The 26,112-nt window shown below is 59.7% G+C and overlaps 7 protein-coding genes and 1 non-coding gene across 8 annotated transcripts; 5 read left to right on the top strand and 3 right to left on the bottom strand.

The window, feature by feature from the left end:
- Positions 1–1,078: 1,078 nt before the first annotated feature.
- On the top strand, positions 1,079–3,633 carry DCS_02531 (uncharacterized protein; the record flags this gene model as incomplete). The annotated part of the gene is made up of 2 exons (XM_040799858.1): positions 1,079–1,279; positions 2,179–3,633. The coding sequence occupies 2 exons, from the start codon at positions 1,079–1,081 to the stop codon at positions 3,631–3,633; spliced, it is 1,656 nt and encodes a 551-aa protein (XP_040660741.1).
- A 562-nt stretch (positions 3,634–4,195) lies between these two features.
- On the bottom strand, positions 4,196–7,510 carry DCS_02532 (uncharacterized protein; the record flags this gene model as incomplete). The annotated part of the gene is made up of 1 exon (XM_040799859.1): positions 4,196–7,510. One exon carries the CDS (start codon positions 7,508–7,510, stop codon positions 4,196–4,198), a length of 3,315 nt encoding a protein of 1,104 aa, XP_040660742.1.
- A 2,649-nt stretch (positions 7,511–10,159) lies between these two features.
- DCS_02533 (DUF221 domain-containing protein) lies at positions 10,160–13,071 on the bottom strand (the record flags this gene model as incomplete). Its single annotated transcript, XM_040799860.1, has 5 exons — positions 10,160–10,923; positions 10,995–11,475; positions 11,532–12,684; positions 12,796–12,922; positions 12,987–13,071. 5 exons carry the CDS (start codon positions 13,069–13,071, stop codon positions 10,160–10,162), a joined length of 2,610 nt encoding a protein of 869 aa, XP_040660743.1.
- A 5,413-nt stretch (positions 13,072–18,484) lies between these two features.
- On the top strand, positions 18,485–18,578 carry DCS_t19. The gene has a single exon. It is a non-coding gene; the product is annotated as a tRNA-Ile (tRNA).
- Positions 18,579–19,843: 1,265 nt separating this feature from the next.
- Positions 19,844–21,071, top strand: DCS_02534 (pyruvate formate lyase activating enzyme; the record flags this gene model as incomplete). Its single annotated transcript, XM_040799861.1, has 2 exons — positions 19,844–20,147; positions 20,287–21,071. 2 exons carry the CDS (start codon positions 19,844–19,846, stop codon positions 21,069–21,071), a joined length of 1,089 nt encoding a protein of 362 aa, XP_040660744.1.
- Positions 21,072–21,546: 475 nt separating this feature from the next.
- On the top strand, positions 21,547–22,680 carry DCS_02535 (uncharacterized protein; the record flags this gene model as incomplete). The annotated part of the gene is made up of 1 exon (XM_040799862.1): positions 21,547–22,680. The coding sequence occupies one exon, from the start codon at positions 21,547–21,549 to the stop codon at positions 22,678–22,680; it is 1,134 nt and encodes a 377-aa protein (XP_040660745.1).
- A 230-nt stretch (positions 22,681–22,910) lies between these two features.
- On the bottom strand, positions 22,911–23,771 carry DCS_02536 (uncharacterized protein; the record flags this gene model as incomplete). The annotated part of the gene is made up of 1 exon (XM_040799863.1): positions 22,911–23,771. One exon carries the CDS (start codon positions 23,769–23,771, stop codon positions 22,911–22,913), a length of 861 nt encoding a protein of 286 aa, XP_040660746.1.
- Positions 23,772–24,716: 945 nt separating this feature from the next.
- Positions 24,717–25,974, top strand: DCS_02537 (translation initiation factor eIF-2B subunit alpha; the record flags this gene model as incomplete). Its single annotated transcript, XM_040799864.1, has 4 exons — positions 24,717–24,741; positions 24,795–24,849; positions 25,004–25,823; positions 25,873–25,974. 4 exons carry the CDS (start codon positions 24,717–24,719, stop codon positions 25,972–25,974), a joined length of 1,002 nt encoding a protein of 333 aa, XP_040660747.1.
- Positions 25,975–26,112: the final 138 nt, after the last annotated feature.

The raw sequence follows: 26,112 nt of genomic DNA on the forward strand, positions 1-26,112 counted from the left end.
CACGTGCAAGCAAGCGTACTTGTACTGTACTGTAGGTACATGCATGGCCAAACCTTCGGTGCCAAGACGCGTTAGCGAGGAACCGGAGGAACCCCTCCGTGCCTGCGAGTTATTGCTACCAGCTTTGGCCTCGACCAAGTAATTAATATTACATGTTGATAATACAGCACAGTCGACTTGCGTGTTTGGCACTGGCTGTGGTTACCTGACCACCTTTGTTGATATATAGGTGTACTGCGGCACATCACCTCGCCGTCCTGGCAAGCATCCATTGGCGAGACCGTATCCGTCGTCGTCGCGGCGCTTGCATCAACCATCGCTCGCTCATCCCTGCGGCGGCGGCCAACGACAAAGGCGTCGGGTCGAGGCCAGAGTGCGAAATGCCAGCGGCGGTTCCATGACCGAGACACATTCATCACACTGCTCGCACCTGCATCGTGTGCTGCACAGTAAGTACTCCGCACTCCGCACGCCTTTGTCGGCATTACTTCTTCCGTCGTGCTGGACACCCACAGGTGCCGCGCCGGGGGTCTCGATGCCAATGGTGCATGCAGATGTGGTTGGTGCCTTGGTACGGAGTGCTCCGTGCCTGCACATGTGCTAATTACTGGGAAGCAACTCCGTATCGGCAGCGCACGACGAACAGGCAATCCCCTTCGTATGACGCGACAAAGGCTCCGTACGGGGTGAATGGAGTGTTCGCACATGCACCTGTACTGAATCCATGCCCTGCTCGCACATAGTCCCGTCCATCACCCCGCGTCCTGGCAGCCATCGAATGCGAAGCCTGCCTCCGTCGGCTGACCTCGTGTCGCACGCAGCGCCCCTGGTCCATCACCACCTCGTCACAGACGGCAAAACCAAGTGATGCCTGTCGTCGCCACCTCCCTCTCCGGGCCCATCTCGAGGTCCTTGCGGCCGGTCAATTCTCGAATCTCTCGTCACTTTCCATGGGAATGTGCCTCCCGACATTCTACCTCCGCCCCCTCCCGCCCCGCTTGCAAACGCATGCAGGTGGTGCATGCGTGCCGTAGCCTCTAGGTACCTGTACGTAGCCCCTGTTGCTCTCGGTGAGCGAATGACGGACGAGCTGCCCCTCGCCACCGACTGCATTCTCCCTCCCGTGTTGCTGCCGAGGCCACCGGCAGTTGCTACTGCTGTGGCGACGAACGTTACGGGGCATCGACTCCACGCCGTGGCGTGCACGCTTCGCCGACCGCGGGGCCTCGTCGGCGGCACTGATGATGCCTGTCCGTGCTCGGGCGTCCATCGCCGCCATGTAAGTGCCCGGAACTCTCTCATCCTACGCCAGACTTGGAGCCTGGTCATCGTCGCTCGGAAAGCTCCGACGGATGAGCGTCCGTCCGGGCCACTGTTACTGTCGTACGGTGCGACGTATGCGGTGCATCCGGTCCTGTGACGCATCGGGCGTCTTCAACCTTGACTGCTGCTGCCAACATGCATTGAGTGCAAGCACATGCATACACGGGTTGGCGTCGTAGCTGCAGCGCTGGGTACGGCACCTATGTGGATGAACCCATGCTGCCGAGTCCATGTGCTTGTACCCCGTGCATCCGTGACAATCCCCATGGCTGCCGGAACTTGTCCGTCCCGCCGCCGATGCGTCCTCGATGCTTGGTGCGTCTCGTATCGACTCGCGGACGCTGCCTGCTTCCGTTGGCGAGTACATGTAGGTGCATGTAACACTCAGCACAAGAACCGCACACAACCCTCGTCCTCCAACCCATGCTCTTACGCAACTGATCCATGCATGCGACGCGGCATCAGAGTGCCGGCATCTTCATTTCGCTTCAGCTCACCGCACTTCCTGGGCACAGTGGCAAATCTTACCCATCATGAGACGATGCGTGAGTGAGGATCCTTTCTGTCGGTTCTTCCCTTTGCCGCAGGTATCACTCCCTCCCCGGGGTGGGGTATAGGGTATAGGGTAGCACTCCGGCGCTGAAACAGGACCCATCGGCGATCAAACTCGCCCGCCGTTGCTGGGAAACCTGACCGCTTCTGCTCCGTACTTGCGCCGTAATTAGTTGGTACCCGCTAATACCCCAGAGCCACCAGTGTCCCGGAGCCCCCAATGCCCCAGCGTCCCCAGGCCCCCCCCGAGCCCCGAGAACGCGAGAGCCGCTCCAGAGCTGACACCCTGATGACGTAGCCCAGAGCGCACCGTGCGATCCGTCCACCCACACCGCCGCCGAGGCTGCTTTCTTGCACCGCGGCCGCCACACCACTCGCCACACCACTCGCCACACCACCCGCTACACCACCCGCTACACCATCAGCACCACCCAACCAGCCACGACCCAAACGGCGTCGCGCAGGTCAAGGCCAACGACGTGCCATCGATCCCTTCTCCCGTACTCACCTCATCTCCTCCTCCTTCACCACCTCCCCTCCTCCTGCCGTGAGAGGCGAGAACGAGCCGAGCGGCACGCCCTCGTCATGGAAAAGCAATCGCTCATGCTCTCGCCCTCGTCCTCGTCCTCGCCCTCGCCCTCGCCCTCGCCCTCGCCCTCGCTCACCATCGCTCCGCCGCTGCCGCCGCGCTTCCTCGTCCCCCGTCGACCCCTCATCCATCGCACCCCCATCCTCATCCTCTTTGCCGTCGCCGCCGCCGCCGCTCTGGTCTTCCCCTTCCGCAGCCTCCTCGCCCTCGCCCCCTGCACCGTCACCGCCGGTTGCTATGGCGGATACCGATCCGCCTACAGCTTCGATGCCCACGCCGCCCACAACGCCGCCTGGATGGCTCGCCTGCCGGACGCCGTTCCGATCTCGAGCCTCAGCATCCCCGGCTCACATGACTCCATGACGTACGGCCCCCTGCTCCGCCGCGACCCTGTCCTCCACTGCCAGAACTGGAACCTCTCCGTCCAGCTCGAAGCCGGCCTGCGCTACTTCGACATCCGCGCCCGCCTCCGCGACGGCGAGCTCCGCATCTACCACGCCGACGGCGACACCGGCTTCGCCCTCGGGGATGACGTCTTGCGTCCCATCATCGCCTTTCTCGACGAGCACCCCTCCGAGGCCATCGTCATGCGCCTCAAGGAAGAGGGTCCGCCCATATCCGGCGGCCGCCGAAGCGGCGACGCATCCTCCTTCGAAGCCGCCTTCCTCCGCGTCCGCGACGCCATCCCGAGCGCCGCCGCCCGCATCTCCACACCCTCCGGCGCCCTGCCCACCCTCGGCGCGCTGCGCTCGCGCATCCTCCTCCTCCAGAACTTTGCCTCCGAACACGCGGCCGACGCCTACGGCCCCGCTTGGGACGGCCCCCAGATGGCCCTCGAGGACGTGTGGATCATCCCCGACGTCTACCACCTCGCCGACAAGTGGACCGCCGTCCGAGCCGCTCTCGAACGCGCCGCCACCGACCCCCTCGACAACCGGCTCCTCTACCTCGCCCATGTGTCCGCCTCGGTCGGCGTCCTACCTGTCGAGGCGGCCGCCGGACCCGCCAACCGCACCGTCACGGGCATGAACGACATGACGGGCCAGTGGCTGCGCGACTTCGAAGCCGAGCCCGCCGGCCGGAGAACGGGCATCGTCATCTTCGACTTTCCCGGCAAGCGGGTTATCGAGGCCGTCCTAGCTTGGAATAAAAAGCTGCTGGCGCAATGATGCCGCGGCCGCCACCGAGTGAGGCGAGGCGCCATGAAAGAGGAAAGAGAAACGAGGAGGAAAGAATCATTTTCGCTTCCGCCGCCTCCGAGCCCGCCGGCCGGAGAACTGGCATCGTCATCTTCGACTTTCCCGGCAAGTGGGTTATCGAGGCCGTCCTAGCTTGGAATAAAAAGCTGCTGGCGCAATGATGCCGCGGCCGCTACCGAGTGAGGCGAGGCGCCATGAAAGAGGAAAGAGAAACGAGGAGGAAAGAATCATTTTCGCTTCCGCCGCCTGTTTTGTTTTCTCCGCGGCCCATACGTACGTGTGTATTCATGGTAGCTAGCGACTGTTGTTTGTTTCATGTACATGCATGGCATGCGTGATGCGTAAGCGTAAATACATACATATAATGAATGGATGACCCATCCCGCAGACATGGACGCAAGGAAACCACCCCCCCCCCCCCCCCCTCCCGTTGTATCAAAAACCGTAACCGCTGCGTGAACCGTTCGTTGAGAGGCTCGGATCCGCCTCCGACGACCAACAAACGCCGTGCGTGACCCCGACTCTACTCGTTCTACTCGCGAGCAACCCTCGTCGGACTCTGCGACGCGCTCCGCTCGAACTGATCGACCATCTCGCGCACCCTCGTTCGGGGCCGCTCAAACGTGACCGCCTCCGCGGTGAGGACGGCGCCGGAGATGCTTGGGCCCCACGACGCATCCGTCGAGTGTGAGAACCTCTTGGGCGGGTCGAGGTCCAGCGGGCCGAGGTCTGGCAGGTCGAGGAACCTCTCTCTGTAGCGTTCCCCTTGCCTTCCCTCCTCGGCTTGCAGGTCCTGTTCCGAGCTCTCCACGCCGTCCAGCGTCGCCGTCGCCTGAGGCTGCGGCCGGTCGCTCGCAAGGAACGACGTCGACAGGGAGGATACGTCATCGTGCGGGAAGAAGGAGGACATGGGGGAGTCGATGACCTCGGCGGCAAGCGCTTCGTGCACGCTCGCTGTCTGCGGAGTGACTTGTCCGCGCTCCTGCTCGTGCCAGTGCTCGTGCAGGTGCTGGTGGGACGAGGAGGCGGATAGGTCGCCCTCGGCGTCGTCGTCGGCGGCCGCGTCGTCCCCGTTGACGACGCGCAGGCGCTCCTTAGGCACCGTGAACATGACCTGGACGAGACGCTGCTCCACGGCCCTCTCGATGTCCCACTCGTTCTCCATATCCTTTACCTGCTGCGGTTCCTCGTGCGCGGCCGCCGACCCGCCGGCGTCCTCCTCCCAGTCGTGGCGGCCCTGCTTGCGGCGAAGGAGGTCACCGCTCAGGCCGCCGGTGGCGCGGGTCTCGTGGTCGGAACCCGTCGCCTCGATCGACAGCCGTTCCGGGAAGTCGTCTCGCGTCGCCGACGTGGGAGGCGTGCCGCCCGAGGTCGAAAACACGCGACGCAGCGAGCCGAGCCAGTTTCTCCTCGGCTTCAGCTTGGACGGCGACCCGGACTCGTCGTCGTCGCACGGCACGGGACTGCCGGGCCGGGGCCGTCCGGCCATGAGCAGGGACGGCGCCTCGGCTTGGAGGGCGCCGAAGCCGGTGCGGGCCGTGAGGAAGCTGCTGCTCGACGAGCTGCCCGACTTGGCGTGCTGCTGATACTGCTCTCGTTGCCGCAGCGGCGGCGGCGGCAGCGGATTCTCGGCCACAACGGACCTCCGCTCCGAAACCGACCTGCGCAGACTCTCGACGACGCTGCGGGCCGACTCGGACAGGTTCGAGCCCGTCCTCGAGTCGTCGTCCTTGATGCCCGTGACCGACGATCCGATCGAGCCGCCGCGGGTTGGCGATCCTTTCCCCGGACGGTTGTTGTACCGCGTCAGAAGGGCATCTGCCGCATCGACGTCCGAGACCCAGTCTCGGACGTCCGGGTCGTGACGGCGGAAGACGGTGTCGGGGCTCGGCGGCGTGGATCCCCGTCGGGGCGGGAAGGCCAAGGGCGGGACGACGACCGAGGCCGTCGGCGTGATGAAAGGGTTCGAGTGCACCGACGAGGGCGTGAGCGGACCGTCGTGCGGAAGCGAGGCGCGATGCCGATTGAACTCGTCCTCGTCGTCCTCGAGGATGGGATGAATGGCGCCCGGTGCCGGGGCGAAGGCGGCGTGGCGGCCCTCGGTCGGCTGGTAACCGGCCCGGCTGATTCTCGGCACCGGCTTTCTCGCGATGGCGGCCGACGGCAGGATCGCCGGACTGGCGTCGAGCGAGGTCCTCGCGCCGCGGAGGCTTTCGTACCCGAGGGACCGCTCCGACGCGTCGTGGCCCGTCCGCCAGTCCCGCGAGCCCCAGATGAAGGGATGGTGCCGCTCGGCCATGTCGTCGTCGTGCAGGAAATGATTGGCATCCTCGGCCATGGCTCGAGCCGCTTCGTCGCGGCGACCGGCTTGCCGCTTGCGCTGCCTCAGGCGCCACAGGAAGATGACGAGGACGATGCCCAGCAGGAAGGCGAGGCCGAGACCGAGGCCGAGGCCGAGACCGAGCCGGCGCGAGGTGGCGGAGCCGTTGCCGGCTCCGGGCGCGTCCGGGGCGCCGGCGTCTCGGGCGGACGCGTCGACGACGTTGGGGTTCCGGTACGAAGGCGTCCAGGCCATCGACGTGAGGTTGAGGAAGCGCGGCGAGGGCGACGCGGCAGCTTGGCGCTTCGCGTTGCCGCTCGTCGCCGGCTGCGTCTCCCAGCCGCCGTAGACCATCATGACGTTGCCGGGCAGCAGGGCGGCGCCGTGACCGAATATGCCGTTGCCCGACGGTTGGTCCTTTGGTACCTTCCATCGCCACGAGCTGTACGTCTGGTTCATCTCGAGCACGGCCAGCTGCGGCTGAGCGGGCGTGCTCAGGTCGCCGACCCAGCCGCCGAGGACGACGATGGACAGCCCGTCCTCGCTGAGGACGGCGGTGTGGCCGGCTCGGCTCTCGACGCCGCTCTGGGCGTCCTCGGTGTCGGGAGCTTGGACGTTGACAAAGGACCACGTCTCCTCCGGCAGAGTCCAGACGGCGATGGTGCTCATGTTGATGAAGGCCGACTTCGTGTGGCCACCCATGAAGACGAAGCTGGCCCTTTGGCTGACGGTGCCGGACATGTTGGTCGTCGACGAGGGCAGCTGGGTGATGGAGAAGCTCGCAAAGGGGGACTTGGGACCTCCGAGCGAAGCGACGGCGGCGTGGTACGAGGTGGTGGCGCGCTGGTCGTCTGGGGTGAGGCTCGTCGTCGTCGTCGTGTAGTTGCCGCGGGACTGCCAGGCGTCGGCGTCGGACGAGGGCGATGCGCATATGCCGCCGTAGGTGTAGATTGTGGGCTGGTCCGGGACCGGAGCGATCTTGGACGAGAAGGAGAGGATGCCGCCGAGAAAGTAGGGGGCTTTCGGCTTCGAGCCGGTCGTCGCCGCCGCAGTCTCCCGCTTGTCCCATTCCGCGGCTGGCGCGGCGGGGTCAAAGGTCCAAAGGTCGCCGCCGTCGGCATCGCAGGCGCCGGCGTAGACGGCGAGGGTGCCATCGCCGGTCCTGACGGCGCCAAAGGCAGTGTTGGCGGGCGCGTCCTTCAAGAAGGGCAGGTCCTTGGTGGCGGTCCTGGGCACGTCGCCGCCGTCTATAGCGGTCGAGTAGTTGAAGGCGAGGAGCTGGGTGGTGGTGCCGGTTGCGTCGGGGGAGAGGATGTAGGCGACATCTTGGCCGCGACAGGAGGACCGGTTGAAGCAGGCGGCGGGCGTGAGGATCTGCGTCGGCACGTACGGGAGCTCGAGGGCGGCCGCAATCGAGCTCGGGCTCGTCGCGACGGCCAGGGCGAGAGCGACCAAGGCTGCGGCGCGCCGTCGGCCGTGGTGGCGGCGCCGGTGGTGGTGGTGGTGTTGGTTATGCTTGGTAGCCATGGCGCCGTGAGCACTGCCTGCTTGCTTGACTTGACTGCTGGCGCTCCTCAAAGCATCATCGCCGCGCCCTCGCTTCGTCTCCTCGTCGTCGGCTCGGCATGCAGCGGGTCGTCGATGGAGAGTACCTGGGAAGGGGTTGACTGTGGCCCGAAGCGTCGCGTGGGTGCATGCATGTGCGATGCTAGGGGGAAGGCGATGCAGAAGAGAGAAGCCCTGGAGAGTAAAGAGAGGAGAGGAGAGGCGGAGGGGAAAGTGGGCGAGGTTTGTGAGGAAGAATATGGCAGGAGGGAACAGTTGGCCAGTGCACAGCTCGACCGGGTAACGAGGCGGCAGGAAGGGCAGGTACGAACTGACAGGGGTTGCCTCCTGCCTTAGTTGATCCACGACCCCGTACGGAGTCACTCGGGCGCGTATCGGTGGATAAATAGCGATAGCGCGATAGCGCGATATAGCGATATAGCTATAAAGCATACAATACGGAGAGCATGAAAGCACACCTAAGTACTCCGTAGATTGAGTGTAGTTGCAAGTAGGCTAGCCAGGATCGAAGAAGACGGACGAAGACAACGTAGTTGGAGAGGTGCTACTACAGTTGCAGGCATGCATACTACTTAGTACACACATGTGCAAAGAAAGGCGATGTGCGCGAGGCGGCCAAAGTCGGCGACGCAAAGACGATGCCGTTTATTGTTTCCACGCTTGTTTCCACCTCTGATTCCAGGCGGCAACAAGCCACAGTAGCAGAAGTTAGCATCTCCATGCAAGTACAAGCAAGTGCTGGCAGCGCGCTCATGCCGAATTCGGACCAGCAGTGCGACCCAAACAATATCATGCTCTCCCTCGCCCTCGCAATGGATTCAGCTGACCGACCCATCAGCGCCATCCGTCACCCACTCGCTGCCCCCCGACCTTGAGGGATGCCGTCTGGCTTTGAGCGCCCCGTGGCCGACGGCACCTTGGCGGTGGCTGTGGTGTCGTCTTGGTGTCGTCTTGTGTCGTCTTGTGTCGTCGTGGTGTCGTCTTGTTGTGAGGGGTGAGGGGTAGGTTGTCCGGGCAACCATGAGCCTGGCGGGGCGCTGTCTTGCATTAGCTCACCTGTACAGTCACAGTACTACCTTGGTACCGCACACACTTGCTGTACTTATATGCAGGGTGTACTTTCAACTACAGCACCTACTTACACTTAAGTACGGAGCACAACAAGTGCACTTGTTCTTGTGCTTTTACAGTACTTGTTACTAGTAATTTGGTGTATTTGTACAGTAGGAATCATGACAAGTACTTGCAAGCACAAATACTGCAAGTACGAACATGTACCGTACTCCACAAATTTGCAGTCCGAAATGCTAGGTGCACCTATAATAAAATACTCCTCCCTACGGTTAGTGGAGAGCCTGGTTGATTCACATGCTCGACCGTCGAGCTCCCTCCAACCCGTTTCCCATTGTCCTTTCAACCGGTCGACCCATGCTGTGATTTGCCGTCGTCGGCTCACGACTTGTAGGTGTAAACAATGAGCCAGCACCAAAGCCACGCGGGTGTCCTGGGCCAATCATCATCTGCAGGCTGCAGGCGGCAAGCGCCAAATACGAAAACGACAGTGAGCGAGCGAGCGAGCAAGACGACGACAAGGATCCCCAGCATTAATCCTCTACATGGTCCCCAAAACTTCCCTTCAGCTGCGGCTATTCGTTTCTTGTATACGGTGCAGGTGTGCATGGGCAATGCGTTGCGTCCCCCTTTATGCCGGAGCAGGAAACAAGGGGCCGTCACGACTCCAAGTAATCTACCCCGAACTGTTGGTGCTATTCGCATCATTCGATCGGCAGGGTAGTCCATGCACCATGAGACGGCCGTCGAGGGCCACGTGAAGAATCGGATCGGTCTCGTTTTCGGGTCGTCCTGCGTTGAGCAAAGCATCAGGGTGTGTGCTCGCTGCGTACTCGCAACACCAGCGTTCTCCGCACAGGCTGCACGCAGTATTCGCACATGCACCTGCACTGGCGTAATGGTGGGTGCGTACAGGTGCATGCAGGCAATTGCACGCCATATTTGGCACCCAAACCTTGGCCACCTCCATTCCGCCGTGGGGTCCATCCGGCGCGGTATCGACTCCATGCATGTTACATGCGACGCGAGTGCATGTGCACAGGTGCCAGCGAACCTTGATCGGCATGTCCCGCCGGCAAGGAGAGCAAGCCTCGCGTCTCGCTGGAGGAGACGAAAGCGCCGCCATGGGAGACGCGACCAGGCTGGCATTGCCGTCACGATGCATGACCGTGACCTGCTTTGCTTCGCATGCCCCATTTCGTCCTGCTGAGCGAGCACCGTTTCGTAGCAGTTGCACCTCGACCACATAGCCATCGCATTGCATCTTTGCTAGACTAGACGAGAGAGACATAGACAAATGAGAAAAAAAAAAAAGGTCAGCGCGCGGCAGTCGGTTGCCCCGATGGCAAATGCCAAGGCTTCCAACGGCTTCCAACATGCATCCATCCAGCTTTCCATCCTTTCATCCTTCATCCATTATCCATCATCCATTACGGGTATGCAACGCAACACGAACCGGCCGTCCGAAAGGGGACCGACCGACACGAGTCGAACGACTCGCCGCACACTGGGTATCAAACCGAACCGCACACATTCTGTCTAGTAGTACACCTTCTCCTCCCAGATGGGCGGCCGGGCGCCCTCCGTGTCCCAGACGATGTTGTTCTTCTCGTCCAGCGTCGCGCCCTCGTCCGAGATGGGAATCACCTTGTTCGTCAGCGCAACCTCCTGTCTCGACACGCCGGCGGCGTCGCGCGGGATCCACAGCGTCGGCGCCTTGCTGCTGACCGAGGGCGGGAAGTAGGCGGTGCGCTCCACCTCGTCCGTGTACTGGTGGAGGAGGCCGGCATCCTCCTGCGGCATCATGGTCCGCAGCGTCGCGTAGTCCTGGTGGATCCACGGCTTGAAGAAGCGGGCGATGAAGTTGCCCTTCTTCGGCTCGCCTTTCTCGTCCGACACGTTGCCCGTCGAGCTCTCGTTCGACTCCGGACCGCGGCCGAGGCCGTCGGCGCCGGCCTGGATGGCCATCTCCTGCGCCTGGACGCTGCGAGGGAGACCGTAGAGGAGCGGGTCGAGGTACTTGACCATGGCGAGGTTGAAGAGGATGGTGAAGACCAGGAAGGCGGCCATGAGGACGGCGGGCCCGATGGCCTTGGAGGCTCCGAAGAGGCCGACGAGGCAAATCTCGGCGAGGTAGATGCCGACGAAGAGCTGCTTCAGGGCGCGCGGGTAGATGAGACCCTGGGTGTCGACCTCGGTGGCCGAGACGAACAGGACGTTGTACCGGTACGCGAGGTAGAAGAGGGCCATGGCCAGCGTCGACCAGAAGAGAATAAAGGGGGCGATGACGGAGTAGATGAGACCTGGACCGCGTTAGAGACGGGGACGAAGACGGGACGCGACGCAACGCGACGCGACGAGCCGAGGGACCTACTGATGCAGATGATGTTGGTGTAGACCGGCAGGAGGCTGCCCCAGAGGATGGAGCTGAGCGTCGTCCACTTCGTGTACATGGCTCGGGGTGTGCCGGTGAGGTACTTGTAGAGGATCTTAAAGACGAAGACGCCGACGACCTGGGTGACGACGCCCGTGGCGATGGTGAGACCCTGGAGCATGAAGTAGGAGATGTAAAAGTTGGACGAGGTCGGGATGGAGGAGCCGAGGATGGTGAAGACCTGGCCCGGGTTCTCGGCGATCTGGACGACGACGCCGGCGAAGGAGTCGGCCACGGTTCGGATGAGGAAGACCTGGACGACCTGGAAGACGAAGTAGGCGTTCTGGGTGAAGAGCTCGATGCGCGACAGCGTCGGGTGGCCGGCGAGCCTGCCGCAGGCGCGCATGATGATGGGGACAAAGGACATGAGGATGGCCAGGGCCACGGCCGGCAGGAGACCGGAGATGACGCCGAGGATGAACTATGGCCTGTCAGCGGGGAGAGTCGGACGACGCGACGTCGGCGGCGGCAGCTTACCTGCGGGAGCGAGTTGAGCCAGGTGAGGCCGGGCAGGTTGACGAGGACGCTGACTTGGGAGATGACACCGACGATGGCGACGGGGATGGCCCAGAAGATGATGAGGACGCCGATGAAGAGGTAGACGGCGTAGCGGCGGAGGATGGCCTGCCACCAGGAAATCTCGAGGCTGCTCCAGACCACCTCCTCGGGCTTGACGCCGACGACCTTGGGGCACATGTGCAGGCCCTGGTGGTGGGTGACGACCTGGAAGGCCGCCTGGGCGTCGGCCTGGTTGTGGAACTCGACGAAGACGGCGTTGATGCGGTCGTACTTGCCCGCGTCCCACTCGGACTGGAGCTTCTCAACCTCGGGGATGAGGCGGCGCAGCTCGGAGCGCGACCACTCGATGGTGTCGACCTTGCGGCCGACGAGGCCGAGGGGACCGGTGCGGTGCGAGGGGCGCTTCTTGACGGGAATGTACCGACGGACGACGTCGGCCGACTCCGAGTCGTCCTCGTAACCGTTGCGGGCGGCGGCGGCGTCGTCGCCGCCCTTCTTGGCCGCCTTGGTGCGCGCCTTGTTGACGAGCTTGATGAGATTGACCTCGGCCTTCTCGAGCTTCATGGCGACCTCGTCACGCTCCTGAACGAGCTCGTCCATCTTCTCCGTCTTGCCGACGACCCAGACGTACTTGATCGAGTTGTTGAAGAGCTCGCGGATGCGCTTCTCGTCGAGGTAGTCGTTGGGCACGCTCGTGAAGAGGACGGTGCGGGAGGACATGCGCTTCGCGTAGTGGGGCGTCAGGAGGTAGGCCTGGCGCAGGTTGATGTAGAAGATGCACTCGCGCAGGATCATAAACATGACGAAGCCGTAGACGAACCAGGCGACGAAGGCGTGGGCGTAGAATCGCACGCCCTGAGTTTGGACGTTGATGTTGCTGTACGAGATGATCTCCAGCTGCTCCTGGTTGCCGCCGCCGGTGGCGTTGACAGGGAAGAGGATGGGCCAGGTGATGCAGGCGGAGACGAAGCAGATGACCATGGCGACGCGCAGGTAGCGGAGGAACAGGTAGGCATCGAGGCCTTGGTGGGTGAGCGCGTAGGCGTCGGGGAGCTTCCAGAAGGTGCCGAACCAGGCGAACCAACCGCTCGAGAGCTCGGGGCTCCGTTCGCTGCCGGCAGGGTAGCGAAGTTAGCCATCCGTCCATGCAGGCAGGCAGGCAGCAGGCAGGCGGGCAGGCGGGCAGGGGTATGGGAAGGCAGCAGGGTAGTAGACGACGTACCTTTTACGAAGGAACCCCAGATAAGACCTCGGCGCGTAGAATCTCTTCTGCGATCTCCTCATTATGAGAAAGATGATGATGTAGACGGCCGAGATGACGAGGATTGGAATGAGCGAGTCAATCATGCCTAGCGAATCGTCAGCGGCACGGTCCAATGCCGAGGAAGAAAAGGAGGATGGGAGGAGGCTCACCCCATACGGACTGCGGCGCCGTCGATGAGCCATCGGAGGATTTGGACGGCACGTTCGTCTGAATCCAACTGATAAAGGCACCCATGGTGCTGGTTGGGGCAGCTGGAGCTGCGGGATGGTGATGCGATCTCCTCGACGGCTGGCGGTGCTGGTATTGCGAAGCGGTTGCGGATGCGCTGTTGGGCGGAGGTGGTGTGAGGCGAAGGAGGGGAACTACTTCTTCGACGGAAGGAAACGAGAGGAGAAGAAGGAAAAGGGACCGGATCGGTTTCTAGGGATGGGCCGTAGTTCTAATATGAACCAGCAAGCGAGAGGAGGGGGAGAGAGAAGTCGTCAAAGTGAGTAGAAGTAGAAGTGGGTAAGGAAAAGACTCCTGCTCGGACGGATACTCTCAAGCGCAAGTACTATACGGAGTACTTGGGTAGGTAGTTGTAAGTACTCCGTACTCGGCACATGTACATGTACTTGTACATGCACCCGTCCTCGTTCGACTACTGGTTACGTATAGGCAGGTACGGCTGCGTATTACTAGTAGCTAGTGTCTTGCATCTACCGACAAAGTACTAACGGAGTCAAAAATGGCTGGGGGAAAAAATGCGTTTCGCCCATCAGGAGGGAGTGGTCCTGCTCCTCCCGTACACGTAAGTACACCTACAGTACTCGCCGTAGCGGCGACTAGCACGGCGGCGTGCGTGTAATGACGACTTTTTATGCGGGCGCAATTGATCGGGTGCGACGCCACATCCAGCTCATAAGTCAGTGTCTCAACGAGTCCAGACCATGCTCCCGACCATCTCGATCCGCTGACACGGGCGCTCTCCAGCTGCGATGGAGTGGCTCGTGCCGTCTTGTCTACCCGTAGTTGATTAATTAATTTTCGGAGCACACGTATGGAGTATTGCGGCAAGATACAGTACATGTACATGTACGTACTCCGTAGTATGGAGTACTGCTTAGATACATGTACTGTACATTAAGTTGTATACTGTACTCCGTATACTTACTGTAGCGTCAGAGGCCATTTGTATTGCGGCCGTAAGTAGAAGCAGATGTACCTCGCCGTACAGTACAGTACATGTACTGTACACTACCAATACTCCAAGTACTCGTACTTGGTAGGTGTACAACCACAATCACGTACGTGGCGAAACGGAGTGCAAGGGCGTCATGGAAATTAACATTAAACCAAGTACTACCCTCTAGGGCTCTAGCGTATTCCACGTAGGGTACCCCGACTCCTAGTCCGCACATGTGCCGCGTGTACTGCTACATGCATGCACGCGCGCGCCTTCGCATGCGTATGTGTACTACTACAACGGCTGGTACGATGTCAACCTCCATGTACATCAACGTACATGTACGAGTCCTGTACAAATACGTGCGCTTGGAGATAGGCAGATGTACGGAGTAGGTGGTACAGGATTGTACATGTACATGATCCGCGGCCACTACGATAGGACGGTACTAGCTTAGTGGTACTAAGTATGAAGCACTGGTATATTACGAGTGTCTCCTTGTAAGTACTCTTCATCTACATGTACATGTACTTACTCAGTACACGGTAAAGAGATCGGGGTACGGAGTACCACGTACTTACCTGCTCCGTACTCGGTACTCCGTACTCCGTACAGTACGGCACTTTTTAAGGAGTACATGTACAGGCATCAAGTACTTAAGTACATACTTACAGTAGATGCGAGTACTTACTCCGTAAGTGGAAGAGTACTGTTCTGCAAGTAAGTGCCGACGATCCATCATCTGCCAGCGTTCGGCATTCCTTCATCATCGCCATCACCCATTCTTACATGCCGGGGATTTGCTTGCCGACCAGTACTCCGTACCGTGCAGACACACGGCGGTCGATGATGATGCACTAGGCGCGGCGACGGCGAGAGAGCAGCTCTTGCGTCATGAATCGAGTGCTTCGACGAACCGACTTGCGACAAACGAAAGGGACAAAAAATGTCCTGTCCTGTGCTAGCGCAGGTCCTGCTCGTAACTCACGCGCCACAGGGCTGGACCCCCTGCCAGCCCCGCATAGGCACGACCCCCTGTTCAGCTGGTGAGGGCCGCGCTGGCTGACCGTGATTGAGAATAAATGGACGCGCTTGCTGCGGTTGAAGGCCGTGATGGTGCAGCGTTGGCACCTTGCATGGCTGGATGTACCAAACTTTGCATTGCCAGGGTTGCGTGGCTGGTTAGGGACTAATACTCTGTGCTAGTCGCATGTAAGTGCAGGAGTTCATGTGCTGTAGCAGGACAGGACAATGTAAGTAGTACATGTAAGTAAATGTGCGTACGTGTGTACAACTAGCACGACGGGGTAGGAACCGAGCAGATGGTGTCATTCTTTCGAGAGGAGGCGATTCGATGACGGCACGGTCACGCAGTACAAGTACAGTACATGCACAAATGAAACAGTGCAAAGCAGGAATAGCTGTACCGTGACAAGGACTGCTACTTGCACCTGCTTACCCACCCAACGGAGGCCTCATCCGACCGCAGCGAGAAAGAGGGCGAGGACCGACTGAGCGCAGTAGCGCCACGCGTTTGGTTTTTTCCATGACGATGCTCGCACTCGTACTCGTACCCGTCCCCTCCGCCTTCGTGGCCAAGACGAGACGAGCGCGGGCGAGGGGGCCAAGGAGGTGATGAGGATCGCTGGGGATCCAGTCCTCGAGAGGATGGTGGGAGGACGTACGAGGACGGAGGGTGTACGCCGTACATTGAAAGTGTCATGTCAGAGGCTCGACGAGCAAACGACGGCACGCCAAGCAGGGCCGTCCAGAGCATTCGCGGCCGCTCATTGGCCGTTCAAGGCGCACTTCCCGTTGCACCTGACGCAGATTCCCGCAGCCCTTCGGCAGAGCCAATGCGTGGGGGCCCGAAACTTTCGGCCGTCGATGCAACCGATCCACAGTCCGACCACACCAGGAACTCGTTCGCTTGCTGCTCGTGACGATACGATTGCGTCGACCAAGGGGCCCTCTCGTCGTCCATTGCTTGGCTTGGCAAAACGACGAGGCGGAGGTGGGGAAGAATGCGTTGCTGCGATATTTGGGCGAGCTTGTGCCATCTGAACTTGCGCCTCAGGCCAACAGACGGCGGCGAAACACGACTGACAAGTAATAGATGTACGAACATGCACGGTATGTACATGACTTCACCTCAGCTGCATTGTATTGTTGGTCCCTGGGCATCACAGCGCATTGTTTCGTACTTGTACTCGTACGCACTGGAGGATACGGAGTGCATGTACGGAGTACAGTGGTGCGTACAGGACACCTACATGTACGGAGTAAGCAAGTACCAAGGTAATCCCTAGTACTCCGTACATGCACTCCGTACGCGCCGTACTGTAAGCACTTACAGTACATGCACACGCACATGTAACAACGGTGCACGAGCACGAGTATTACTGGGCACTTGAACTTCGTGTGACGGCTCCAGATCGCTGCTTTGCCCCAGCCTGACCACGACCGGCCAACTGGCTGGCCATCGAAGCAATCGTGCTCGTCGTTCCAGACCACTAGCAATGTTAATACCTGACATGCTAAAACGGTCGTTTGATCTCGTGCATTAAGCTGCACGTACGTGCGCAAAAGTGTGAGACAAGTGCTCATTCTCCCCTCCTAGCACCACCACACTTTGGTGTTCGATGGTCGAGATGATGTACTCCGTACTCCGTACACAGTGCTGACATGCAGGTGCAGGTGTACATGCACTGTGCCCGTACCATCAGCTCCGCACCGCAAGAAACGCGACATCCTGCGTCTGGTGTGGAGAGTCGGGATGCACCGTCAGTCACATCGGCTGCTCGGCCGCTCGGTCGATCGCGAGCGCAAGCCATTTTTTTTCTTCCTTTTGTGTCTTTTCCTGCATCGTTACATCGTCGAGTGGGGACATAGTAGTGGGGACATTGTGATTGCAAGACGACACCTGCCGCTATCACCACAGTATTTTTGATATCGCACTAGAACTCGTATACCTGCTGTAAGTACTTACATGTAGGTAATGCAGAACATGCACTGTATTGCTCCGTACTTATTGTAAATTCTGCAGCAGGTAATTACTCCGTACAAGTAATACACCTTGCATGTGTACCGCCACCCACAGTAATACATCACAGGGCACTGTTTGGGGTACACTTTCTACTCTGCACTTAAGTACTCCTGTACCACGTGTGCCCAGTCCGCGATGAGAGAGAGCGCTAGATGCATACACCAAGCATCCAAGCACGGTTCCCATCGTCGAGTCCTGGACAGCTGATTGAACTTCAAAGGCTCATGGTGGATGGGGAGGAAAATCCTTCGACGGGCCGTTATAATATGCTATTACTCGATTACTGCCAGCTGCGTCCAAATACCGAACAGCCAAGCATGCCAAGCATGCACATAGGAGTTTGAGCATTGAGCATGCCGAGGGAATATGCGACGGCAGGCAGATGATCCGATCCGGCGGGTTAAATCGAGTTGGAGCAACATCTGTCCAACCAACTGACGGTGACCACTGGAAAGAACGGACTGCAGATTCACTGGCTGTCCGATGGCTGCAATGCCAATCGTTGTTGTTGTGCGACAGCTGCATCTCACTCCTCCTCTTCATGTGTCGAGCTCAGCCTCGCCGTGCGACGGGTCTATAGCCCCCGTCGGTGCCAAGCAAGGTCGGACGACATTCCACTACCTTGGGAGGATTTAACCAACTCTATCTATAATGTAGTACAAGGCATGAATAGGGGGCCTGGTGCTTGCCATTTGTGGAAATTGTTTCCAGTGCTACGTAGTCGCGAGCGCCCTTCTGATTGACGGTATAGAGCAAGGCTAGTTTATTTGTGCTTTCGCCATGTCATGAGAGAAGCTTTCTTCTTTGGCTGTTATGCGGGCTCCAATGGTGGTTTTAGTTTGTTAGTATTGATGTTCGTCTTGCCGGCGTGAGTTCAGAGTGTGCAAAGTAGGTTGAAGGTACGCTATGTGTCATGCTAAACAAAACAAGCCAGTACATCCAAGCCAGTCAGTGGCCGAACTACGACCCATCTATCTCATCCTTCACATACATGTGCAATACGGTGAGTCACAGGAGCTCACGTGACGATTTTGCTTCATCTTCATTCCATCAAAATGCAGAACCAAATTGTTCGACTTGTACGCCTGCGGCCGTGGCAGAGACAGAGGTACGTCAATGGCGGTCCGGATTTGGACGGAGGTTGAGGGGAACCCCCCCGTAATAATTAATACCCCGTAGTTGTCGTTGTACACCGTACATTAATTACAGTACTTCCATGCTTGTGCGTGCAGTGCTCCGTACTGTACAGTACAGGATTAAGTGAAAGTACAGTACTCCGTACTCCGTATATAGTCCGTACATACTCTAAGTATTCATGTACACGTCATCGAGTCAGCCGGAACTTCGAGACTGTTCGGGCTGTTGGTATGCATGACTCGCGCAAGCGGGGCCAATTGCGGTACTTACTTAAGCACTACTTTGCTCGGTTTTTTAGAGCCCCCGTGGTGGAGTGGTTACCACATAGCTCTTATATTTTCGGGTCAAGCCGGAGGTATGCTAGGGTCGCCAGTTCGAACCTGGCCGGGGGCACGCTTTTTTGGACTATTGATGGTAACGAGACTCGGTCCATGCGGAAAAGAGAACTCAGATCGGAAGACTGCCGGCTGGCGTTCTCTTTTTTTTTTTTTGCATCATGCTTAGGATCGATTAATCAATCGGGTGCACGCTTTCTTTCCCCGTGTTAGCCCAGGCTGACGTGGGCGTCAGTCACAATGACGACACCGTTGAGTTGCTAAGTAAGTAGATGCAGACCAGACTTGCACAGTATATGATGCAAGTACGTACGAGTGAGAGAGTATCCCTAAATATGCATGTCATGTATATGCATACTTTTTCACAGCCCATGCATTCACTCACACACACACAAAATCTTTCGGAGAAGCAGAATCTCCGTCCATGATTCATGGTGAGTGAGTGGGTAGGTGGATGGATGGGTGAGTGAGGCCGAGGCCGTTCGCCCCCTTTCTCACACTACATTTTCATCGGATACCCATTGTGCCATGAAACGAAATGAATAATGGACCGACTGATTCCGTTGTTGGATGCGCGGTATTACAAAACAACGTGCCTCTTTCACCATGCATTCCAGGCCCGTTCTTTGCGGTCGGGTGGGGGCTCGGCCGGAGAGCCGTGTGGATGCAATGCACGACAGGGGGGGGACGGACACGGACACGGACACGGGGAGATGGAGACGGCAACGGAGATGATGGGTAGAAGCCGAGGCGGAACCTGGTGCGGGGCGTAGGCCGGAGGCGAGATCGGCCATCCACGGGAGAGTGAACGTCTGATGAGGGTGCCTGGGACGTGCATTTTGACAAAGGAAGCCCTCTGCACTCCGTACTTCATGGGCCATGGGTCGGTCCCTTATCGATCCATGTTGGTCCCCGAGCGGATAATATCAGCCATTTCCCCGGCCATGTGCCGCCATTGGGGCGTGATTGACGGGCAACGGGATGGACTGCTCATCGAGCAAGTAAACTGATGGATCATAGGGTAGATGATGCCTTACATGCCATGCTTTGTCGAATGACAAAGAATGACTCTCCAAGAGGCGTATCATTCGCCGCGCGTATTACGTAGAAATAGTCAGGGACGATTGCAGGCTACTTGCTTGGTTCCAAACATGCCCTGCCTCTCACTGAGGTGCAGAAGGTGCCCAGAAGAAACGTACCGACTAGGCCCCGGTACATGCCTGTGCACGGGGTTCTACGGCCCCGGTACCGCATAGCTGATAGTTGCATATCCTCCCTCTCGACTTCAATCCCACCAACGTATCGTGGAATGGATCCTGCACCATGAACACCCTGCAGCGACGCTCGTTCAAGGTCTCGGCCTTTGGACGCCTGTCGTCGGGCCGGATCCGGTGCCCTAGCCGCAGCCTTCACCTCGCACCCCCCTTCCTCCTCGACGGCTACACGCCGCGACACCAGACGCTGAGTGCCAGCGATGCGGCAAGGAAACGGGCGCGGGCGTACGCTCATCTCGGCCACTGCAATCTGTGCCCGCGAATGTGCGGGGTGAACCGCCGTGAGAAGACGGGCATGTGCCTCGTCGGCGACGATGTCTTGGTCAGCGTCATCGCCCCTCACTTTGGTGAAGGTCCGCCGTCCTTCTTTCCACGTCGATGGATGCATCCCCCTCCATGTCACCAACGCATCCAGGCACCATGCTGCGTGGAGAACGCAACCGGCATGGTCCGCTCATCCAGCCGTCCCCGTCGCTGACGCGCGCCGAGCAGAACCCTGCATCCAGGGCCACAACGGCAGCGGTGCCGTCTTCATGAGTGGCTGCAACCTTCGCTGCGTCTTCTGCCAAAACTTTGACATCTCCCATCGGCGCAACGGCATGCGTCTCACGCCCGAGGCGCTCGGCGAATGGTACCTGAAGCTGCAGGACGTCGGCGCCGTCCACAACATCAACATCGTCACGCCCGAGCACGTCGTTCCCCAGGTCGCCCTGAGCATCTTGCACGCCACCGAGCTCGGTCTCCGGCTGCCGATCGTCTACAACACGTCGAGCTTCGACTCGCGAGCGTCCCTCGAGCTCATGGACGGCCTCGTCGACATCTACCTCGCCGACTTCAAACTCTGGCACGCCGACTCGTCCAAGAGGTTGCTCAAGGCCGACGACTACGCCGCGACGGCGAGGGAGAGCATCCGTGCCATGCAGAGCCAAGTCGGCGATCTGTGCTTCACCGCCGACGGCTTGGCGAAGAGGGGCCTGCTGGTCCGACACCTGGCCATGCCCGGCAAGGAGGCCGAGGGGGCCCAGATCATGCGTTTTCTCGCCTCCGACATCTCGAAAGACTGCTTCGTCAACATCATGGAGCAGTACCACCCCGACGGCCACGTAGGCAAAAAAGTAAAAGGCACACGGGCCGGCCGAGGCTCTGACGAGGTTCGCTACGGCGAGCTCAACCGGGCCGTCACCGACGACGAAGTATCCTCGATCCGCCACGCCGCCGAGGATGCCGGGCTCTGGAGATTCAACGACCCGCCTCGGCACGACGGGTTTGCCATTTGAAGTTGAAGGTGAGCTCGAATGCGAATGTCGAAGGGGACAGCGAATGTGAATGCGAGAGTGCGCGTGAGCGTGTGCGTGAATGTGAATGGGCCGCTCGTCCCCCCAATCCTATTCACTCGTCCATTAATTGGCCCCCAAAGCCTTTGTTGGTCGTTGCTAGCCCGCAACGCCACCTCTGCTCGAGCCAACAACGACTTGGCCGACACCAGTCGTGCAGCCTCGCATCGGCTACAGGAGGCACGCATGCACGGCGCCGTGTCGGAACAATACTTTGTTGCACGACAATGACCGTTGTTGGCTCTAGCGAGCTCGGATCATGCACCATGGAGGCACGAACCTGCTTGCTCCATCCCCCCCCCCCCCCCCCCGAAGGATAGGTAGGCCTGGAAGCCAGACGGTGAGGAGGTGAATCAATTTCTACCAGATCCGGACCCGATCGTTTGGGTGAGCATGATGATCCGATCCGAATGCTTCCATGACGAGACGAGCATCGCGGTGGAGCCTGCCTGACCTTGCATTGTCTTTTCAACCGGATCCAAGTCGACAGTCTCAATTGGCACCATTGATGTGCGAGGTCAAGAAGGTTATGCAGTTCACTGTCCCCTCGCCGTCACCTCCGTTCCTTTACTTGAGCATGACCTCGCCGCTTCTGCCGAACGGCTTCGCCACCGAGCCGGCGACCTCGGCAACCGAACCGTCCTCATGCATAGGCGCGTCGCCCAACCATGAACGAACGGTGGGCAGGATCGAATCGAATCGGCAAAGACACCGAACCGGAACCGGAACCCGAACTGGAATCGGCTCCAAGCCTGACGAACCGAGCCGGCAGGATTCGAAGCACAATCGCTCGGTCGATGCCTGCAACGCCACCGTCTTCCATCCGCGGCCGTTCGAGGAGATATACACCGAACAGGCCTATCTCACCGCCTCGCTTCAGGTCCAGACGCGGCGGGCCGGTGAACTGATTCGACGATACTGCTCGGCCGACGAAGAGTTGACGACGGTGCAGGAGAGCAAAAGGAGAAGGAGTCTGCGCAAGCATCTCAACCTGCTGCGCCTGCAGATCAACGCTGCGGCCGAGCAGGAGAAGGTCATATTCATGAGGCTCAGTGAGCTGTACCTCGAGGCGCAAAGTCGACAAACCTGGGGGTGGGCACGCCAACAGAGGCAGTCAACAAAGGCAGAGTCTGGAACGATAGTGGCATCAGACAACCCATCCTCTCCAGATACACAGAGCTCGTCCTGCGCCACCACGAGGTCTTGGTCACCCTTGAACGGGGCTACGCCGGAGTTTGTGCCGGGAAACCGGTTGGCGCAGCTTGCGGACGCGACCTCTGTGGCGAAGTCCCTTCCGGAGAGAAAGCTGGCGGCGGATCAAGCACCCAGTGGACCGAAGAACACACGACGGACTCCTTTCCCGGCGCCGGAGACGACGCACGAGGGCGGTGGGGACTTTGGGTGCAACCACGGATTGAGTTTTCTGTACGAGAAGTACGGTGAGCATCAGAGAGAGGAGGAATCCCAGCGGGGACACACTCCGCACGAGCATGAGCCAGTTCGGCTGAAGCGACTCAGCTTGCCAAATCTAACATCGATATGGCCCGGCTAAAAGGTAAACGTCCTCCATCAAACCACGTTTCCGTTCGGCATTGCCGCGGGGGGGGGGGGGGGGGGGGGGGGGCTCGACTCGACTCAGGCATGCTCCCTCGTGATAGTAAGCAGTGGAAGCGCACCGGGCGCTGCCAATCTATTTCGCTCGCTCTCAGATGCCTTTGTCCTGACAAAGACATCACTCGGCAAAGGTCTCGGTACACTCGTATTGCCAGCATTTTCGATCATCTATGCAAACTCGCCAAACTGTCCGTCATCGAAGCCAAGATCCCGCAGCGAGTGTGTGTCGTGCTTAACCTCGTTGGCACTCGGAGGCGGCGGGAGGACAAACCCGCCACTCGAGGACGTGCCCGCCGCCGCCGTCGGCTTCGATCCCGGCGGAGGTGGAAGCGTAAAGGACTGGAGCGTGCTACTCTTGTCCGCATCCTGCCTTTCCGGTCTTCGTCTGCCAAGCTTGGTGCTGCCGAGGTTGACCGTGATCGTCTCCCCCTCCTTGAGACTGTAGTCCTTGACGACCTCTTCCCTGGCATTCGGACCGGCCGGTTCCGAGGGGGGCATCGTCCGATCGCCATCCCACCTGAGGTTGCGGCGCGCCGCCTGCAGGGCGACGGCGAGGTCGAACGCATCGGAGCGCTCCTCGAAGCCGATGCCGAGGACGGCCCGACGGTCCTGGTGGTCGCGGACGGTGACGGCGAAGAAGCGGCTGCTGTCGACCACGGGCTCGACCGCGGATGGGTCGGTGTAGGGTGCGGCGGCGAAGAGCTGGCCGGAGGACGGGTCCTCGAGGACGACGTCGACCTTGAGCCCAGACGTCGCCCGCGCCGCGTCCGAGGATAGCGAGCTGGGTGGGGACTGACGGGGGGGCGAGGGTGAAGATGTGGTCGACGTCGACGTCGACGTCTCGATGACGCGCAGCCGGGCCGTGAAGATGTGCCGTGCCGGATCGGCCGTCCAGCTCGTCGCGCTGTGGCCCTTCATCGACGACAGTGGCGGGATGTTGTAGACATGGACGACGCCGGCGACGAAGAGGACGCGCTGAATGGCGTCGCTCGGAAGGGGTCGGCCGCTGGTGGGATCGAGCAGCTCCATCGCGACCGGTGTGTCGGCAAACGAGGACGAGATTTGAGCATGAATCTTGGTGAATATTTGCGAGACCACCGACCGGCTTTATTCCTGCACACCCACGTCGAGATACCCAGTAATACGTACTGTTGGATGTGAGGGGCAAGCAGAAACGTACTTGTACTAACCAAGTACATGCAAAGTACTGCCACATGCTTCCGGCTCGAGGTATTTAGTGCTTGCAATTACCACCCTAGGTACTATGTAGGCTCTGGCTGGTCAAGATAGGGAGTATAGCATTACAGGTATTACTACGGAGTATTGGGAAATGCCACCGTCCATTCTCGACGTCAGCTTTCACGTATTGTCGCCTTGCCCCTGTCACGCATTCCCTGTCGCCGTGGGATGGAAAGTGTGCGCATGCGGGCATGCGGGCATGCGGATGGAATAATGTGCATTCCGATTCATTTCCTATGTAGGGAGATATCCAAGTAGTTTTGCTTCCGCGAAACGACTTGTCGTCCTTGTTGCTGCTGCTCCAGCTCCGAAGTCGAAATCACCGAGGCATGAGGCATCGAGGGGCGGGGTTTATTTTGGGAGGGGACGACCAGGCCGACGATTAGCTCCTTCTAGTGCTTCTACTAGTGCCGATTGCCCTACGAGTGCTGTGGAACTATGCTGGGGGTGCCTAATTCCTGCTATTGTTCACCGTGAAAAACGCCCACAGGCTGCCAAGACCACTGACTCTGGAAGCAAGTAAGTACAAGCAAGACATGTGAACTCTGTACTCCGTGCCGTAACCAGGTACTCGTGCCAAGTACCCACACAAACTCCACTGAACCACTGACCAACGCACATGGGCTGACTTGAACTACCTGTAAAATTTCCCGCCAACATCGTCATCGCCTTCACCTTCACCCCCTCTCACCCCTCCTCTCGACAACGCACAGGCTGCGCCGTCCGTTATCGACCATGGCGGCTACAGACCCGGCTGGTGGTGCGTACTCTTCTTCAGTTCAACGCCCCATCTCCCGCTGACGTCACTTCCAGCGGCCTCCAGGGACCTGCCTATTCGGAGGCAGTCGTTGTCCTCCATCAACTTCGAGTACGTTCGCGCTTCATCTACCCCATCACTCCCCTTCCCTTATCGTCCATTCTCTTCCCCCCCCGTTCCCTCCATTCCTCCTACCAACGGTTGGAATTACCCCAACAACTCGTCGCCAACGCACCTGGTACTAGAGTGCTGACCGCATCGGCAGCATCGTTGCCACCTACCGCAATCTCCTCTCGTCAGACGCCAACCTCACGAAGCCCGTCGCCGCCATCGAATCCCTTGTCATTCTCCTCAAGGCCGTCCCCTCCACCACTGTGTACGAAACGCTCGACACGGTCAAGATTCACTCGGACCGTCTAAAGGCGTCCGTAGCCAACCCCGTGCCTCTCACCGCCGGTACCGACCTTTTCCTCCACTATCTCGTCTCCTCGCTTAAGCAGCAGGAAGGGAGCTTCGACGCCGTTCGCACCCACCTCCTCCGCAACGGTCACCTTTTCGCCGAGCGTGCCAACGCCGCACGCAACGGCGTCGCGGAGGCCGGCTGGCGCTTCGTCCGCGACGGCAAGTGCGTCCTGACCCATGGCGCATCCAGGTCCGTCGCCGGTGTGCTTGCCCGCGCCTCCAAGATCCTTCCCGGCAAGTTCAGGGTCATCTACGTCCGCGACGAGGCGAGGCCTGCCGAGAGCGGCCGCGTCGTCGACCAGCTGCGCGGCATGGGCATCCCCGTCGCCGAGATCCCCGAGGCCGCCGTCGCCCATGTCATGGGCCTGCTTCGGCAGGTGCACATGGTCTTTGTCGGCGCCGAAGCTGTCACCCAGAACGGCGGCATCATCTCGCGCGTCGGCACTTTCCAGATTGCCCAGCTCGCCGTCGCCCGGAAGATACCCTTTTACGTCGCCGCCGAGACGCACAAGTTTGTTCGCAAGTTCCCGCTCGACCAACGGGATCTCGGTTTCAAACAGGAGATGCTTCATTTTACCACCGACGGTCCTAGCCAGTGCACCGAGGATCTTGTCGACTACACTGTATGTTTGTCACCAACACCCTCCAAAGGAGTGCCTGCTAACTTGTCAGCCCCCCGAGCTCATCACCAACCTCGTGACGGAAAACGGCGTCCACCTGCCCACCTACGTCTTCGAACAGCTCCTCGACATATACGGCAGTCTAAACGGGTGATGCATACATGTTGGGTGCCGTCCAAGGTGGCGAGACGTTACCATGTTGACTTTGATGATGCCAGCTCATCACCTCTTCACCCGCCCCCCCCTTTTCCGATGATATGCGTAGTAACGAGTAGGACTCGAAAATACCCGA

The sequence above is a fragment of the Drechmeria coniospora genome, chromosome 01, assembly GCF_001625195.1.
Source record: "Drechmeria coniospora strain ARSEF 6962 chromosome 01, whole genome shotgun sequence".
In the NCBI taxonomy this organism is placed as follows: Eukaryota; Fungi; Ascomycota; class Sordariomycetes; order Hypocreales; family Ophiocordycipitaceae; genus Drechmeria; species Drechmeria coniospora.